The sequence below is a fragment of the Kryptolebias marmoratus genome, linkage group LG3, assembly GCF_001649575.2.
Source record: "Kryptolebias marmoratus isolate JLee-2015 linkage group LG3, ASM164957v2, whole genome shotgun sequence".
Taxonomy (NCBI): domain Eukaryota; kingdom Metazoa; phylum Chordata; class Actinopteri; order Cyprinodontiformes; family Rivulidae; genus Kryptolebias; species Kryptolebias marmoratus.
In genome coordinates this window covers 20637-40180 of record NC_051432.1, presented here as the reverse complement: position 1 = coordinate 40180, position 19544 = coordinate 20637, and the positions used below count along the sequence as shown (strand labels likewise).

Genomic DNA, 19544 nt, shown 5'->3' with positions numbered 1-19544 from the left:
ATATATACAGTTGTATATAAAACGTTTTGCCAGACACACCTTATCTATTCATCAGCTGATCATGTCTTTAAAACGTCATGCAAAAAACCCACTCCCAGAAAAACACACAAACATCAAGGGGGGGGCTAGAGGGGGCGCGCGGGAGCGCCACTGTGGACACAGAGTGGAGCAGGTCTCCTCTCTGCTGTGAGATTGACAGCTGTCAGTGCTTGGGGAAGTGGGCGGGGCTTACGGTACGCTGCAGGATGAGTGCTTTCTCACATTGAGCCGCCAAAGTCACTAGATTTATCGTTAATGCTAGAGGGATCTGAAAACTAAATATAGCGTTAAAGTGACAAAAAGGCTGTGTGTGTTTTCTGCTGAAGCACAGCTACAGGCTGCCAGGCAAGGCCAGGGCCAAATGCGGGACTTTTGGCTGTGGGACTGTCCCACCCAATGCGGGACGGTTGGCAAGTATGCAAATGTGTTTACACTGTCAACAAAAGGCTGAACATGATCATTGATGGCAACGATTAAAGAAGACCCACAGGATGTTGAGCCTGAAGCAGAACAGAACGGCGGCTTTACAGAAAATGTAAAATTATATTGTGACAGGCAGCAGGTTGGGACAAGAGCGCTATTCTGTTATCTCCACCTGACACTTGTTGGTTTTGGCTTAACTTGGCAAAAACAAACAAAAAAAAACATTGTCAAACTTTTGAACAGAGGATTAGAAATTGAGATGGGAGATGGACCTTTCAGACAGACACAAAATGATCACTGCTTTAAGACCGCTCAGTTCCTGCACACCGGACACAAATCCTCAGGACTCAGTGGAGCCTGCCTGTGTAACCCAGACCCTTCTTTTTCTCCAGTTATAGCACCCAGATCATCTCATTCAGAGGTTCGGTTTCTAAAGTAAATGATATCATACATTGCTCTGAATCTGGTAACTTGTTAAATATGTGCTAGTTTTTTCAAATTGTGGAGAGATACAGGATGTTCATTTTGTTGAGCAGAAATGAATGAGAAAAAGATTTTAAATGATTAATTATTTGTGTAAAATCCTGATGTTTTTACTCAGTTTCCTGCAGACCTAAAATAGCCTTGGTGTCAAATGTGTTTTTGTTGTTGTTGTTGTTTTTACAGTATCATAAATCAAAAAATGTATGTGCATGATGTCAATTTTGCCTTTGCTCCCATTTTTTGTTGTTGTTGTTAAAGAGAAGCAAACACAGGAGTCACTGGGACTGAATCTGACGACTTTTATATTTTTAAACCACCGTTTAACATACCTTGAAATTTTCAATGTATGTTGTTCCAATAAAGGCAGAAAAGTTAAGCTTCCTGCAGCTGCTGCTCACTAACACGTTAACAATGGAGCATGAAACAAGCCGCTGGGTTTCGGGTCAAAGTACACAACACCCTGTTTATCACAAACATGGTTACTGCTGCTGCTGTAATTAAACACCACAGAGGAGATAACCACCGTCAAAGCCATAATGCTATTTCACAACCTGTGGAAGCTGATAGAAGCTGGGCGTGTTTACCTTGACTTGGATGACAGGGGTTTTGTATGGGGCAATGCTGAACACTGACGCTTCATATTCCTTCTGGGAGAACTCTGGAGGCTCATTCACATTCTCCACTTGAACTCTGACCTGAGAGAGACACACACATGTTTCTGTAAAGTGTCTGTGAATTATCTTGACAGCCAAACAGGTCGTGTTTATAATCTTGTTTCAGAGAAAATTAGAAACCCACTCAAAATAAATTCATTAGAAAAGTTTGGTTGTTTATTTCAGCAGTTCCAGGGAGTAAAATGTCATTGTAGAACTGATACCATTGCCGTTGCTGTTGTTGGAGGTGTCCGTGTGTCCACTGCCTCCACGTCCAGGATGTACCACTGCTGCTGTTCCTTGTCCAGCTTTGCTAAGGTCAGGATGGTCCCGTTATCGATGATGGAGAACAGGTCAGTGTGCGTCTTCAGTGAGTAGGAAACACTGTACAGGTTGCTTCCTGAGGAGGCTGTGACCGTTCCCACTATCTCCCCCTTGGGCTTGTTCTCTGTCAGGTTGAAGTTGTAAGAGGACTCACGGAAGGCCACGCCCTCCACCAGACTGACGACCCTCAGATTCACCACCACACGAGCTGCAGGGTGACACAACGACAATCTCCATATCAATAATAATCAGTCTCTAAGGAGTTTTGTGAGTTTGCTGCTCTGCAGCATACAGGTGAGTGTTAACACAATGCCAGAGCGGGAAGACATCAGTAATGATCTTAGAGAAACAGCTGTTGTTGCCAGACAATTTGGGAAAGGTGAAAGGTAATTTCCAAACAACTTAGAGTCCATCATTCCACAGAGAGAAAGAATATTTACAACACAACTGTCAATCTTTCCAGTAGTGAACATCCCAGCAAGGTCACCCCAAGGTCAGACCGTGCAATGCTCAGAGAAATAAGCTCCATCTAAGACTCTACAGGCCTCAGTTAGCAGATTAATGTTAAAGGTCATGACAGGACAATTAGAATAACACTGATGGCTTGTTTGGAATAGTTGCAGGAGAAAGTCTCTTCTCTCTAAAAACAACATGGCAGCAGGACTTAGGTTTGTAAAGTTTCACCTGAATGAACCACAAGACTGTAGAACATGCCAAACATGATGATGGAGGGGGAATGATTTGGGCTCCTTGCAGTCATTGAGTCGACCATTAACTCTCCTGTAGACCAAAGGATTCTAGACTCAAATGTGAGACCATCTGTCTGACAGCTGAAGGTTGGGCTGAACTGGGTCATGATGCAGCAGAACAATGATCCCAAACACAGCAGCTAATCTACAACAGAACGGGTCAAAAAGAGAAGAATGAAGGCGCTGCAGCGGTCCAGTCAAAGTCCAGAACCTCAGCCTGACTGAAATGCTGTGGTGGGACTTCAGAGAGCTGAGCAGAGACAAATGTCTGCAAACCTCAGTTAACTGAAACAACGATGGAAAGAAGAGTGGGCCAAAGTTCCTCCACAACCATGTGAGAGACTGATAAAGTCTTCCAGAAAACCACTACTGAGTTATTGCTGTTAACTGGATGCAGTTTTTCCCACAACTTTTCCATGTTGGCTTCATTTGTGTTTGTCTGTTTTGTGTTTTTGTTCACATGAGATTTGATTTAAATAATTTTAGAACCTGGTGAAGACCAGATGATTTTTATTGTGTCCTGATGTATAAAACGCTAAAGATGGCAAACAGAACAAAAAACACAAATATAAAGGTGCAAAAAAAAGTACTTTTAAAGGCCGTCTGTGATAAAAAGCAAGTTTGTGCCTTTTTTAAACACTTCCTTTCGTGTCACAAGAGTTAAAGTTTTATTAGCAAAAAAAGCAGCCACCATCAACATCAATCCTTTCCAGGTCACAAGATTGTTTTAATAGCTGCAACACAACTGCTGACATTTGATGACTTACAGTAAAAAAGATAGTGTGTGTATTTTTTTAAAGGGCCAAGTATTTAAGAAAAAGGGCATAAACAAAATGGTCCCACTGACCCGTGGAGTTGAGTGGGGGGCTGCCGTGGTCTGTGGCCACGGCTGTCAGCACCAGCGTGGTGTCTTCTGTTACATTAGCAAGGTCAGAGGTCAACGTCACAGCTCCTGTTTCACTGTTTAAAGCCAGATATGGAGAATTTCCTGCAGAGAAACTACAAGAGCCAAAAGCAAAAATACTTTAAACATGTAAACATCCATTTGGATTTAAACAAAACAATAAATTCAGTGGATCAGCAACAAACTCAAACAGAAGCTGTTTTTTTTTTTAAAGAAAAGCTGCTGAATATCTGAGTGTATGAAATTTTATCTGAGCTGGGTGCATTATCACCTTCTTGGTGGTGTTCTGACTTCCTCTGAACTGACCTGTATCTGATGAGTGAGTTGTTCCCCTTGTCTGGGTCGGTGGCGCTCAGCATCAGCAGGAGCTTCCCCTCTGCAGCGTCTTTCAGAAGAATGCTGCTGACGTAGCTGCTGGAGCTGAATTCAGGGCTGTTGTCATTAACATCGACGAGGCTCACTCTGATGGTGGTGACGTTCTGGTGGGACGAGTTGAACTCATTATGTTTTTTACAGAAGATGTTTAGATGATCCATTACACTTTATAACAGGTACTTCATGATGCTGAACAGCTACTTTAACAAAGTGCTGGCTCTTGTTAACTAAATGTAACTCAGTCTAACATGTCCCCCAGAACAAACTTTTCATAACAAGTACCACATCAGAAAACCCCTTAGCTCTCAAAGCACCACCATTATGACAGACTTTAGGAATGACAGACTTTTTGGTTTTATATTTTGTACTGAAAGGTTTCAAACAGATTGAGTCATCTACTTGAACACCTGAACTCCTAACTCTAATCTAAAAATCAAACCTCCTTCTCTATCCTAACCATAACCCCTTAACAAACCCAGCTGGCTAAGGGACACACACCAAGGACACACATCCTCAGTTGGGCCTTCTTTGGGTGAGGGGGTCTAGTGGGAACGGCCAAAACACCCAAAGAACTCGAGGTCTATGACTGAGGACGTGTCACAAAAATCAAACAAACCTAAAGATGCTTTGATTGCAAAATGGGTTTAATAATTTTAGCAATTATCATATTTTAACTTGTAACAAGCAAACAAACAAGCCAAGGAAATGGGATGTTCATTGACAGCTCATATGTTTGACTCCCTGCTTCATAGAGTTTGTCATCAGACTGACGGAGAGAGAACCACAGAAATAAGAAAAACACACCTGACCCCAGATGAAGGAGTCAGTTTAAGATGTGATTGTTTCATGCATTTACCACTGCAGACAGACCTGCATACACAGTGGTCTTGGTTCTTCTTCTGCCCCACAACAACTGAGATAACCTGAATCAAGTTTCCTCACCGTTTAGCACCTTTAGTTCACAGGCATGAACAAGTAGCCACTAGCACATGGGTTAACCATTGTGCACCTCAGATGTTCTCAAAACCTTCTCCATTGTAATTTTGATTTGAGAAGTTTCAGACTGGAGCCAAGAACGTAATTTTCTTGAACTACTCTTCTTTTTGCCTCTCTCTGCTTTTTAGCTTTTAATCACAGTTCAGCTTAGGATGGGCAATTCTCTTGTTTTTTAACTTGTTAATAATTGATACCACAATTTCTTCTGAGCGTCACTAGAGGGATCCTGAGTACCACCAGTGTTACTTTTAGTTAGAAAGCAGCATTTTAAGTTGCCTTTCGGGTTGTTTTTCAGTAACTGTCTCTTCCTGTAAAGCCTTTAGATTTTGGGGTTAACGTTTATAAATGTTCTTTTGTTTTCATGCACAGGCAGCCTGTGACTAAGTTATCAATGTCATAAATCTAAGACACTGAAACACACTGTATTCATGTCAGACAAAGACAACTGCAGTTCTGTCTCACCTCTCTCTGCGGACTGCCTTTATCTGAGGCTCTAACAATCAGCTCGTAAGTTTCTCTGCTCTCTCGATCCAGAGGACCGACAGCCAGCAACATCCCATCCTGCAAAACAGAACATGATCTTAAAATATACAACATCAGCAATGAGAAGGTTATTGAAATGACGTTTTGCACTGCTGCTTTTTAGGGTATACTAGAGTAATAAAGACACACCACGTCCCGTGACAGTGTTTACATGTTTAATTCTGACCTTATTGTCCGTAAAAAGGAAAACTGTTGACTGACACTCTTTCTTCTTAATGCTGCATTTAAACCTAAATACTTTTGGAAAATTTCTTTAGCTGTGTGTTTCTTTTCAGCTCTTTGTTAACTGACTTCAGAAGGAAGAGACACACGTGGGTCTAACATAAACAGGTCGAAGAACAGCAGCTCTGTACTCAGAATGTTTTATTTTTTACCTCACCTTTCTGAAAGTGAAGAGTGGGTGTGGGGAAGCAAGGAGGAGTGTGACCTCTCCGTTGGGGCCGATGTCGGCATCTGTGGGCACGATGGTGAAAATGATTCCTGGGACTTCCTCCGAGTAGTCGCCCTCGTTGATCAGGAGGGGGTCGGGGATGTTCGGGAACTGTGGGCTGTTGTCATTATAGTCCAGGACGGTGATATTGATCTGAGCTGTGGCGCTCAGACCGTCAGGGTCTTGATCCACAGCCACAACCTGAAAACACACAGAGAGAAACAAAATTAGGAACACAAGCTCAGCCTAAAAAAATCTGCTTATACCTGAATGACTTACTTTAGATTCAAAAATGGAAATTTTTTTACTAGAAAACGTTCATGTTAGAAAAACTGTTTTATAACACTTGGCCTGCTATAATTTCACCATATCAGCGTAGAAGGTTATTGTGTTGTAAGTAAAGGTTTTATCACCTCTGTTGCCTGAGTTTCACACTTTATCTAAACAATGGTGCAGATAAAGTGTTGCGTTTCAGCACTTTAATCAGACTCAGCACTTTACAGCAGCCGGTCATAAACCTCCCTTTGTGCTGCAGCCAAACAGGAAGGAACAACATTTGTTTTAATATTTATTTCTATCCTTTTTCAGTCAAAACTGTGATAGTCTAAAAAATGACTTTTACACACTGTATAATTTAGAATTAATTGGATGAACAAAGGCTAAGAAATGTCAAATAAATCTAAATAAAAAAATGGGTAAGAGTATTTTTTTGGTTTTGTTAAAGGCATTTGCCTTTTATTTTAGAGGTCTTCTAATTTTTTCTATTAATGTTGAGATTTTTTTCACTAAATACACACAATTCCTGCCCCAAATGATACAATGTGTGCCTTTCTGAGTCAAAATAAAGTTTATACCTGTAGCATGTAGCGGTCCTGTGTCTCTCTGTCCAATATTGCGTTTTTCTTCAGCGAGACAACACCTTGTTTGTTAATATCAAATGTGTCACTGGTGAACAGGAAGTGACCATTGGAAAATCCACCCTGAGCAGGAAGAAATGCGTGTTAATTAACTCACAAGGAATAAGAATCAGCGTGAATCAGCAGGAATAAAACAGCAGCAGTTCCCTAAAGGAAATTTAGTTACACTATAATTTGAATAATAAAATTTTTTTGGTCATGAAACAGTGGTGTGACCTTTGGCAACATCCTCCAAACTCCACTTGTTTCAGTCAGAGGACTCCAGCTGCTACAACCCGGTGTGAGAGAGGACTCTCCAGACTGCCTCATACCAATCAGGAGCTTTGCTGCTTTATCTCAGTGGCAAAGCTGAATGAACCTATATTTAGTCTGGTTTTTGTCTTAATTTTGCTCCTGTCAGTTTGACAATTGCCCTTATTTCCAACTATAAATTACTTTAAACTCAATTCATCCCTAATTTGACTCTGATATCCAATTTATTTCTGTTCATTTAGTCTGAACACGTAAATGAACTGGGCTTATATAGCACCTTTTTAGCCAACTAGGCTATTGAAAGCACTTTACAACACAATCTGTGCCCTCAATGACCCATCCACACACATCCATACAGCGCTCTACTGCATCTCTACAAAGCTAATCTGATTACCGGTATATTATTCTGTAGAGTCTAATCAGTGCTTTAAACTCAATTCATACACTGATGTGACATGTTTGAGGCAGTAAGGGGTTCAGTGTCTTACCCAGGAACACTTCAACGTGACTGCTGCCAGGAATCAAGCTTCCAACTTGCTCATTGGATAGTGACTGCTCTAACCACTGATCCACAAGTCTAATTTCATCTTCATTTTACTATCAACCTTCCCATTAAGTCCATTAAAAAAAATTCTGTTTAATGTATTGCCTTGCCTGTTAAAATATTCATAATTTATTTAATCATCTGTTATAAGTAAAGGTTCTTGTTGCTTAAATATTCTCAGTTGCTCCAAAAATTTAAAATAAGTTTCAGTTTGCATACCATTTTTCCAATCAATTTATTTATGATTTATTATTTGTGATTTTTTAATCTTCCATAATTATTGTGAAATAATTCAACTTATAGTCATCTTTGAGTGTAACTCCACGATTCACTGGTAATACAACAAACCCCTTCATGTTAATTGAGTGCTAGTAAAGAATAATTCAGTATTTTTCCTAAATATCAACAGTGCCCGTTTCAACTTGTGCAAACCGAATACGTATGTCCTTTATTGCTTCGACATATTACCATGTAAGGTGCCTCACCTCGTCTCTGTCAGTGACCTCCAGGCTGAGGATGGATGCACCGCTGGCCAGATTCTCAGAAACAGATGCATTGTAGATTTCCTTACTGAACTCTGGGGGATTATTATTGACATCCTTCACCTTCACCACAACAGAGCTGTTCCCAGTAAGAGAGGGAGACCCACCATCAAAGGCCTGAACCCTCAGAGTGTACACGTTGACCTCACTGTAGTCCAGAGGCTGGACCAGACGCAGAATCCCACTGGTGGAGTCCAACTCAAAAACTGCAGGCTCTGTTAAGGGACTTTGCTGGAAAATACTGTAAGTGATTCGCCCATTTGCACCTTCATCAGGATCTACAGCCGATAATGTGAGTAAGTCTGAGTCCACAGCCTTTGTTTCCAAGACTTCCACGTGATACTCAGCCTCAGAGAACTTTGGGATGTTATCGTTGATGTCGGACACTTGGACCAGCAGTGAGGCGGTGGCAGATTTGGCTGGACGACCCTGATCTTCAGCCACCACCAACAGGTTGTATTCTGCTGTGGTCTCTCTGTCCAGCTCAGCAGCTAAACTTACCATCCCAGACACAGGATCGATGGAGAACCTCCCTTCTCCTCCTCTTAGTGAGTATCTAATCTCCTTGTTGAAGCCATTGTCCTTGTCTGTGGCTGAAAGCGTGGTAATGTTGGATCCAATCTCTGTGTCCTCCGGAACAGATTTTGTTTCCGAATTGGAGGCGAAAACAGGACTGTTGTCATTGATGTCAGTGACCTGAACCTCCACGACTGCAATGTCTGAGGTGACACCATTAGTGATGGAGACTCTTACAGAGTAGTTGTGAGGGCCTTCATCAGAGTCGAGCTTCACTCTGGTGGAGAGTTCACCGATGGAGGAAATGGAGAACTTGTCAGCTTCTGACTCAACATTGAAGGTCAGAGTATCAGTGGGTAGAGCGACGAACTTAAGCTGAAAACATTCAGATGAGTTTAAGGGTGGTAAACTCAGTAAAACTTTGCCAAAATGTAAGCAACAGTTGTGAAAAAAGTTACTGGTCACAAATTCCCTTTTAAACTCACATGAAGCAACATAACTCCTGGTTCCTGCTCCTCCTCTACAGTACATTGGTAGACATTTTGTAAGAACTGAGGATTTGAGTTTCCAGGAGCACGAATGGTCACATGTGCTGAGGCGGAACGGGATATGACACCCCCTAATGGATAAGAGAAAAAGAATATAATACCAGAGTGTAATGAAACCATCCATCCATCCATCCATCCATCCATCCATCCATCCAAAGGATGTAGGTTTCATTACACACCTACATGTTTGTAATGAAACATTTGTTAAAAATCTAAACTTTTCTTTTCCTTTATCCATTAAACGTTCATCTGCATAGAAGAAGAGCTGCTATGAGAACTCAGATGTCCAAGTAGAGAGTGAGTACACATAAAATGTTTTTTTGTTTTTTTTAGATGCAGTGACACTTGAAAATGAACAGCGTTAAAAAACCTTGTTGGACTACGCAGCAGAACATCAGTTGGCAGCTGATTTGAGGATCATGATGAAAAATAATGGAGGTGTAGTTCCTGATGCCTTTCACACCTTTAACTCATACAGTGCAAATTCAAACTAATTAGACAATTACTGTTGAAATATAATTATTTATTATTGAAAATTAATTTGACTGACTTAACTAAACTGAATCAGACTTAGGGCTGTTAACAACAACAACAACAACAACAAAGTATCATCCCTAAAACGCTTTGTTAACCAAACCCAGATCTATGAAATTACTACAACATAGTTGCTTCATCTTGAAAAAAGGCCATAAAATTGTGAATTTTAAAAATGTCTATCCAACAAGGTGTTTTTTTTTGTCAATGTAAGCCTTTTTCAATTATACCAATGTTTTTGAATGCTGAAATCAAACCAGGCTGCAGCCTTGCCTCAGCTGAAGAAATTGTTGCAATAAATAAAACCAGTCTTTAGGTTGAAAATGCTCTTTAGTAAAACAAACATTTTGCAATCTCTGAATATATTTAAACTTGCCACAGAAGACACAGGTACTTATAGCAGGAGTTATATTTAGAAAAATGCTAATTATGTTGTTTAGGGTCAGCTTTTCAAAGAGGAGTTTTTCAGATTCTGAGTGTCGATTCAAGCATGCCTGAAAATAAACTGAGACTGTTAGCATTGTTTTGCCCTACAGCTTCACATTTAACAAAATGCCTGTTGCGTTTTCCTAAAAAGACGCTTTCAACCTTTGTGTCACTTTAAAACTGTCCTCTACAAACACGTTTATTCTATGTCAAAAACCTCAACAAATGAGACACGAACTTTGGTTTTCGGATCAGTCAAGAAAAAACAAAGTAAAGCTAGCTTCTAATATAAACAGTGTTCAAATTTGCTGACATTAAGAGTCACAAAAAGCCTTCTTATAACCTACAACCAAATACTGTAGTGAATCAGAAGAAACCTTGGTTTAGATAAAAATCTTACAACCACAGTAGATTTAGTAAGGACTAAAGATGAAATGGTTGAAGTGGCATAACAAGCTGAGGACATGAAAGTTTCCAGCCACAGAAAGCATACCAACAAATATTTTATGTCTTTTGATAGAAGGACAGAATAAAATTAGAAAGATAAAGATATTTAGTTTGGCACTGGAAAAATTATTTGCCTTATACACGTGTTCAAAAATCAGAAAGATATATTAGAAAATTTTAATTTTGGAACTGATTAACTTTAATATTGCTGTTTACTTCCTGAAATTACAGCACTGATAAATTATCAGTGTACCTACCATCTCTGGCTATTATGTAGAGAGGGAACTCCAGAACCCTGTTTTCCTCCAATCGGATGATTTTAACCAACGATATCTCTCCAGTGTCTTCATCCAGTGAGAAGTATCCCTCGTTGTTCCCAAAGTCAATAGAGTATTTGACCTTTGCATTTACACCATCATCTGGATCTTCGGCCTTAACCTTAGAGGTACATCATATAAATCATTGATACAACACAAAGTGTTAACGGCAAAACACACTTAATATCACTGAAAGGTGAGGTTAGCACTCCCAGCAATAAGACAAAAACATGCAATGTTTATTGATTCTAATTTTGCTTTTTTTTAGTTGCAAACTAAAAAGTTACTTTTAAAAACATTTCCTTCATCCCCCCCTTTGGTTCAGTCCAACTTAGCTACACAGGTGGACTTGAACTCACCAGCATTTAGCCACTACTTGTTTGATAAGAAAATGAATAAAATAAAAAGGTTTGAACCCAGGCTTCTTGGGTTCAAACAGCGGATCACAGTTTTACTAAACGCTATCAGGTGGACTCCAACTTTGTCTTTGATGTAGAGACCAATAATACTGACATCTACCTATTCCTGATTTTGCTCCCCTATTTTATAACACAGTCGTATGTGTGACAATGTTCCTAGAATCAATCTGAGAACTCATGGAAAATGACAAAACTGTGTCTCTGGTCCTAAAACAGGACACCTACAGGAGAAGTCTGAGCGAGCGCCTACCATCGACCATCGATCAGTTGATAACTAGACACAGGAACGTAACACAGAAGTCAGAGATGAAACAGTAGGAGCACATCTGTAGGTTAGCTTCAGTACAAGTTTAATCTAAACAAATGGCACATTTGCCTCACTAAAAATATAAATATATGTTAAAGAGTTTTTTTCTTAAAGTGTTGATTTCTATTGATTTACGTAGTTCTTTCCTGCTGCTGTATGTTTGAATATTCATTTTTTTCTTAGGTTGTAACTATTTGATGTAGAAAAATATAAACCAGATATTGCTTTTTTATGCTGATGTTGTTTTTTTGGGGATGTCATTGTTTCTAGGTCATTTTTATTTTTTTCAAAAATGTAGGCAGGATATCACCAGAATTTCTGTGTATAAATATGAATGTAAAAATCCAGGAAAACTCGGTGGCTCTCCAAAGCACTAAGGTTTCTTTCTTTGTATGATATTCTCTCCTGCATTGGACTGCTCGGCTCCGGGGTCATTATATTGCTTTTGGAACCTCTTTTTACTTTTAGGATGATTTTATTTGGGATTGGATCCCATTATGTTACTCAGCGTAGGTAAAAAGAGACCAGACCAGGAAAATACAGTAATTTACTCTTTAAAAGAACAGAGATGTTTCAGTTCCTCACCTGTAGGAGCAGCATTCCTTCTGTCTGATTGGCAAACACCTTTCCTTCATACTTGCTGCTGGTGAACATGGGGCTGTTGTCATTTTCATCCAGGAGTGTCACAGTGACTTCTGCTGTAGCAACACGGTTGGGGGATTCTTCCTCCTTTGCTTCAATCTTTAAATTGACAAACATTACCAAATATTTTAGTATGACAATGAGTTCAGGTCATAATCCATCCATCCATCCATCCATCCATCCATCCATCCATCCATCCATCCATCCATTGTCTTCTGCTTATCCGGGGTCGGGTCGCGGGGGTAGCAGCCTAAGTAGGGGGACCCAGACTTCCCTCTCCCCAGCCACTTGGGCCAGCTCCTCCGAGGGAATCCCAAGGCGTTCCCAGGCCAGCCGAGAAACATAGTCCCTCTAGTGTGTCCTGGGTCTTCCTCTGGGCCTCCTCCCGGTGGGACGTGCCCAGAACACCTCACCAGGGAGGCGTCCAGGAGGCATCCTCACCAGATGCCCGAGCCACCTCAACTGGCTCCTTTCGACGTGGAGGAGCAGCGGCTCTACTCTGAGTCCCTCCCGGATGACCGAGCTTCTCACCCTATCTTTAAGGGAGAGCCCAGACACCCTGCGGAGGAAACTCATTTCAGTGAGTTCAGGTCATGATAAAAAATAGAATAAAAATAATAATAAAACACCTTCCATTTCTCTCAAGAATGAAACAGATTCATGTCTTTAAAATGGTTTTCACTGACAAACTTGTCATCAGTGCTCAATTACATCATAAGGGCAGCATATTAGCTAGGGAAAAAAATCATTGAGCAAAAGCAAAGTAGTTTCAAATATTCTGACTATCAAAGTTATTACTGCAAGAAAAAAAAAATAAAGAAAGTTATTGTGTTTGATTATCTCAGTCACACTGTAATTTGTTAAGACTCAGCCCCACTGACACTGTCAGAGACACATATTTTCATTTGAATACCAAATGTAAACAATCACCAACTAAATATTGTTTATCATTATGACCTGGATTGAACTCTGGCCACACACTGAAGTTTCACTTTGAATATTCTAATGAAATAAGCCTTCAGTGAGGCCACAACTGTCTGAGAGTTTGTTTGATCTGAACCCCAGTTCACCTGAAATACGATCGTCTCTGTGGCCTCTCTGTCCAGAGCTGTGGAGTTCTTCACTGTAACCGATCCATCAGAGCTGATGGTAAAAGGAGACGATTCTGGTAGAATCCGCAGGGTTCCCACAAATCCTCCCTGAGGAACACCACACAATGGGAAATAAATTAAGTTAGACCTCTTTCACAAACTGTTTAGAAACTGCAGATGATAGTTATGGAGTCGCTGAGTGATGTGAAGCTAAACCCACCAGGTCCAGATCGGTGACAGCAGGTTTAAACAAAACAGAATCAATGGGAGAGTTTTCCAGAAGAGAAACGGAGTAGTCAGACTGATCAAACTCAGGAGGGTTATCGTTCACATCCTCCACTGTGACGGACACCACAGCATCCGCTGTCTTCAGGCTGTCATCTGTTTGTGCTGCCTGCAGAGGGAGAGAGCTCCAGATAAACACTGAACCATCTGTTACACAACCTCTGCTGATTCTGTACAAAGTAAATTCACATTCATTCCATGTAAGGTTGTTGTAAACCTTTTATTAACCGTTTTTACAGTGGCTTTATCATAAATGGTGATTCAGTGCCAATCCGAATCTCTGTCAAAATTATTCTTATGGTTTATCTCTCTCTTTTGATGTTCTGATTATTTTTTGAGTAAAACTTCAGAAAAACATACTCCATATTGTTTTTGTCACGTCATAAAAACCTCACTGTTCCCCAGCGAATCACTGAAGACTGAAACAAAACAACAGCACAGCACCAATCTGCCTTTTCTTCCGGATATTAGATTACTTTGATTAGGGATACAACGCCTTGAAAAAGTCTTCATCTCCTTGAATTTTTCAACATTTTGTCACGGTACAGCCACATAATTCAAAGTATTTTACTGGGATTTAATGTGATGGACCAACACAAAGTAGCACATAGTTGCGAAGTGATAGAAAAATGCCACATGCTTTCACTTTTTGGTAACAACTAAAAATCTGAAAAGTGTAGCATGCATTTTTTTCAGCCCCCTTTTCTCTGATGCCCCAAACTAAAATCCAGAGGAAACAATCACCTTCAGAAGTTGCCTCATTAGTAAACAGAGTCCACCTGTGTGTAATTTAATTGCAGTATAAATCCAGCTGTTCTGTGAGCCTCAGAGGTTTGTTACAGAACATTAGTCATGAAACAGCATTATGAAGACTAAGAAACACACCAGACAGGTCAGGGATAATGTTCTTGAGAAGTTTAAAGTAGGGTTACGTTATAAAACACTATCCCAAGTTTTGAACATTTCACAGAGCTCTGTTCAGTCCATTATCTGAAAATGGAAAGAGTATGGTTTAGATCAAGGTATATTCAAATCCAGCTGAGAATCTGTGGCAAGACTTGAAAACTGCTGTTCAGATGCTCTCCATTCAATCTGACTGTTTTTCAGCTGATTTTACAAAGATGAATGGGCAAAACTGATTCAGACAAACTCCAAGAGACTTGCGGCTGGAATTGCAGTGAAAGGTGGTTCTACAAATTACTGACTTATCAAGGCTGAATACAAATGCATACCACCGTTTTCAGATTTTTATCTATAAAAGGATTTGAAAACCATGAATCATTTCACTTTGTGCTGGTCTATGCCCTAAATAAATCCCAATAAAATACTTTGAAGTTTGTGGTTGTAATGTGAAAAATGTGGACAAGTTTAGGTAGTATGAATACTTTTCAAGGCGCTGTAAAAAATCTGTACCTTGATGTTAACAGAGATGAAACTGCTGGTCATCTCCTCCCTGTCGATGGCAGCCTTCACAGACACAACTCCGCTCACAGAGTTGATGTCAAAGTTATTTTGGTACTTTTCTGGAATGACTGAAGAAACATAAATAATGACACAATATGTTTTTTTTCCCTTCATATTAACAGTAACACATAGTCATGAATGAAACAAACTGAACTCTGAGGCTTTATGTTCTACAGTATGTTGGGTTTTTACCGGAGGTGATGCCGTATGTCACAGTCATGTTGATCCCAAAGTCTCCATCCTGGGCTTTTATCGCCTCTGGTCTTATGCTGCGAAATTCCCCTCCCTGGAATAAACAACATTCATGTTCAAACTCAGTGATTCAAATACATTGTAGCAATGTTATAGGAAGAGTAGTCAAGCCAAATTCTCTGTGACTATAAAATACAAACTTTACTGAAAAGAGACCATGTCTGTGAGCCACAGTGAAAAGTCCCATAACCTGTGATGCTGAGACTCACCTGGTTCTCTGGAATAAAAGCCTGATAGAGAGTGTGGCTGAAATAGGGATTCAAGTTATCAAAGTCCAGCACTGTTACTTCCACAGAGGTTGTGTCATTATTCCCGTCCTTATCCTGCAGTAAACAGTGAGATGTGTAGATGAAGGAGACTTTTTGGGCTTCGGATATAACTCAGTGTGAGTGAGTGTTGTGTGTTCATGTGTGTACTCACTCTAGCACTCACAACAAAGTTGAACTTTGGGACTACATTGTAGTTCAACTGTCTTATCAACTGAAATGACCCAGTGTTTAACAAAGAAAAGAAATCAGTTTTTGGTTCCTGTTAAAAAAAGAAAAAAAGAATCACATTTCCATTTAGAAAGTTTTCATTCAGAACACTTGCATAGACCAAAAGTGGCAACAATAATGTTTTAATCGTGGGAATTAGTCAGGTTTAGATATTTGTTTTTCAGGACTTTATAGCTTAATAATGTTGACTGAAAAGTCACCATTTTTCCGTTTATTCATCAAATGAACGCCACAAATGCAAAGCAAAAAACAAAACAAAACAAAATTAATTTTTAAAAATGCATCCACTGAAATGTCATGAATGCATTTCAGTCCAGACTACATGTTATCTTGTCATCACTCAAAATATTTACTATAACTTTTCCAGATTCTTACATAGGAATACGTTAATCTGTTGTTTTCTGGGGTGCTGTCTGCATCCACAGCCATCACTCGAAATGGCTCCGAATTAACACGGAGAGTCTGAAAAGAAAAGAAACAAGTAAAATGACACATAGAACCAAACACACAGACACATGATGTGCAAACGTTTCCACAATCTACTTAAGCTTGTGTCTTTATTAAGCAGCTAAGTTGGTTGAAGACTTTAATTTGAGAAAAATGAAAGTAGAAATGTTCAAAGCTTTTTCACCAGGCTATACAAAAATCAACCTTTTTTAATCAGTATTTTTTTTTATTAGCCTGGAATATTTCTTTTTCCTTTCTTACACTTGTGCATAAAGCTTAACAATATGTCTAAAAAAAGTTCAATGAAAAAAGTTTTAAACAATAAAGAAATCTTTATGAGATCAAACTTCTTGGTGACTGTTTATAGATGCTCTAATCAGGCAAATGAATAGATTGAAACTGTAGTTTTTCAGCTGCTGTGTTTGGTTTTGACCTTCTGTGTTAATGTTAACAGTCAACAACTGGATATTTTTTTGCTGTGCTGCAGATCATCAGCCGAACATCTCAAAGATAAATGCAAATAAAGCACTGACCCATCTACTTACCTCAGAGGCAGTGAAAACGTAGTGCTTCTTCTCAAACACCGGGCTGTTGTCATTGATATCATTGACTTTCAATTTGCGCTTGTTGTCATACTGAAAAAGTAAAAACATTATTTAAAATGTTTTTTTATTTATATTTTTTATTGCTGCATAAAAAATAAAACTCTCAGAATTTATGGAATCTGACTCACCCCATACTGCTTAAAACACTCGACAGCGTAGAACAAGAAGTTATCAGTCTGTAACACATGAAGACAATGGGTTTAAATTCAGCTGGAATGAAGAAAAATAGCCAAACTGTAGCTGAAGATGTGTTTAGGATAGTGGAAGGATCTAAGAAGGGAAAAGTGTTGTTTCTCCGCTGCAGCTCAAAGACACAAAGAGGGAATTTTACTCTGAATTTTGTTTCCTTCTTATGTTCACATAAACTGACCAGCAGGACATGAGTCTGCTTCACATTGATAAGAAATTTTAATTCAACCAAAGAAATGACATTTTCCATGAATATACAGTGTGTATAATGACTGCTGAAGTTTACTGAAGGTAAAACTTAGTTGCTAAAGCTAAAAGAAGCAAAACAAAACACTAGCTAAAGCTAAAAAGAGCAGAACACTAGCTAAAATAAGCCAAAAAACTAGACAAAAGCTATAAGAACCAAAACATATAGCTTAAAGCTATAAGAACCAAAACATATAGCTTAAAGCTAAAAGGAGCAGAACATTGGCTAAAAGAAGGCAAAGACTAGCTAAAAGTAGCAAAAAAAAGTAAAACATTAGCTAAAAGTAGCAAAAAAAGTAAAATATTAGCTAAAAGTAGCAAAAAAAGTAAAACATTAGCTAAAAGTAGCAGAACTCTACCTAATATCTAAAAGTAGAAAAACCTAACTAATACGTCAAAGTATTAAAAGGCTAGCTAACAGCTAAAAGTTGCAAAAGGCTAGCTAAAAGCTAAGTGTAGCTTAAAAAGACATAAATAAAGCAAGTTTGCTAAAGAAGATTTCAAAGAGAACAATGTTTTGGAAGGAACTGAAGAGAGCTCAGCGTATGAGGAAACATTTGTTTATAAAATTAAATATTTTAAGTATAAAAAATACAAAAAATGAAAGTCATAACATCCATCTCCTGAATGAGCTGAACATTTTGATATATAAACTGCTAAAATAGAAGAAAGTATGTAAAAGTAGTTAGATTGTAAACAACGTATGGAAAACCAAAAACAACAATTTCAAGTGAAAAACAACAACAACAACAAGGATACACTCACAGATGCCAGGATCTCTGCGTCCAGTGGTTTCTTGGTGCGAACGGTAGCGTTGGTGTCACCAGGAGAGTAGATTAACTCCAGAAATTCAATGTGTTCCGAGAAGGCGTAGGACACTAAGGTCACAGTGTTAGAAGGATCAATGTTGGTCAACAGCTCCACATCACCTGCAGCAGCACAGGGCAGAGGACAGAATAAACACTACGACCCCAGAAACCACTCCAGACTGACAGCCAGAAGGATGTGGTTCATGTGTAGTGACAATAAGGAAAAAGATGGAGTTGCTGAATGAAGAAAATCTCTGTTCCTAAAACCTTTGATTTGGTTGTTTTAACCAGCTTACCTGAGAAGCCTTCTTCCACAGAACCCACTACAATTTCTGGAGGATTTCCACCACACTCGATGGTTGTTGTACCTTCAGAAACAAACTATTTTCATTACATCCGGAAAACATAATTCTTACACATTTGTTTACAAAGTGGAGATGCTGTAATAAATGTAACATATTCACAAATCACTGCAATATTGTATTTAATTAGAAATATAATTATTATTTAAAAAAATACCAGTGCCTATAAAAACAACAGCACCTTGTGTTAATCTCTAAAAAAAACCAATAACCTAACAATGGAATGGACCCAGAGCGAAGCCAAGGTTTGGATCACAGCTGGTGTTCTGATACCTCAGTGTTTGTATCTACACCAGTCAAATCTTTTACTTAAAGATGGATCATAACCAAGAACCTGGCAGCAACATCCATGTTAGGTTAATTGGAAACTCTAAATTGTCCCTAGATGTGAGTGAGAGTGTGAATGGTTGTCTTGTTTGTCTCTATGTGTCCCTTTGATGGACTTGGTACCTGTTCAGGGTGTCCCCCACCTCTCACACTGTGACTGCTGATCTAGGCACCAGCTCCCCGTGACCAGGAAAAGAAAAAGTATATAAAGAAAACAGATGGACGGGTTATAAAAGTCAAAGTATTTCCTGGTTTCCTGTCTCTGTGTTGGCTGCTCTATAAATCAGCCAACACAATCAGATATTTCCATCTCACAACTTCTCGTTTTTATAGCACTATACAGTCCCTCCAGGATTTCGTGATGTTGCGATCGCAACTATTAACGCAAAATCAAGCAAACCCTGCAAAATCGCAACTTTGTGCAACTTTGCCCAAAACACCGCAACTTTCCCGCAACTCTAACCAAAATAGGGACGTGCGGTCAGGGGAGGCAGGTGAGGCAGAGCCTCCCCTGTCATCATGACAAGAAAAAAAAAATCATAACATAAAATGAATATTAATATTTGTCCACTGATCATTATGTATGACTAATTTCGAACATTTTTATAGTCAACATCGCTGAAATTGCATATTTCCTGTT

At 39.3% G+C, this 19544-nt stretch overlaps 1 protein-coding gene across 1 annotated transcript in view; it reads right to left on the bottom strand.

Moving 5' to 3' along the window:
- Nucleotides 1-19544, bottom strand: part of LOC108246302 (cadherin-23) — a 26904-nt gene that overhangs the window by 4609 nt on the left and 2751 nt on the right. Inside the window, exons 2-23 of the mRNA XM_017433766.3 lie at nt 18512-18583; nt 18172-18335; nt 17100-17147; nt 16912-17001; nt 16295-16381; nt 15843-15950; nt 15632-15745; nt 15363-15456; nt 15120-15238; nt 13642-13815; nt 13401-13529; nt 12274-12429; nt 10903-11083; nt 9176-9309; nt 8118-9065; nt 6774-6899; nt 5869-6120; nt 5409-5507; nt 3882-4054; nt 3519-3670; nt 1823-2130; nt 1530-1640 (exon numbers count right to left, since the gene is read on the bottom strand). Coding sequence (XP_017289255.1) covers nt 1530-1640; nt 1823-2130; nt 3519-3670; nt 3882-4054; nt 5409-5507; nt 5869-6120; nt 6774-6899; nt 8118-9065; nt 9176-9309; nt 10903-11083; nt 12274-12429; nt 13401-13529; nt 13642-13815; nt 15120-15238; nt 15363-15456; nt 15632-15745; nt 15843-15950; nt 16295-16381; nt 16912-17001; nt 17100-17147; nt 18172-18335; nt 18512-18583 — 3839 coding nt within the window. The remainder of the gene's footprint in view (nt 1-1529; nt 1641-1822; nt 2131-3518; nt 3671-3881; nt 4055-5408; nt 5508-5868; nt 6121-6773; nt 6900-8117; nt 9066-9175; nt 9310-10902; nt 11084-12273; nt 12430-13400; nt 13530-13641; nt 13816-15119; nt 15239-15362; nt 15457-15631; nt 15746-15842; nt 15951-16294; nt 16382-16911; nt 17002-17099; nt 17148-18171; nt 18336-18511; nt 18584-19544) is intronic.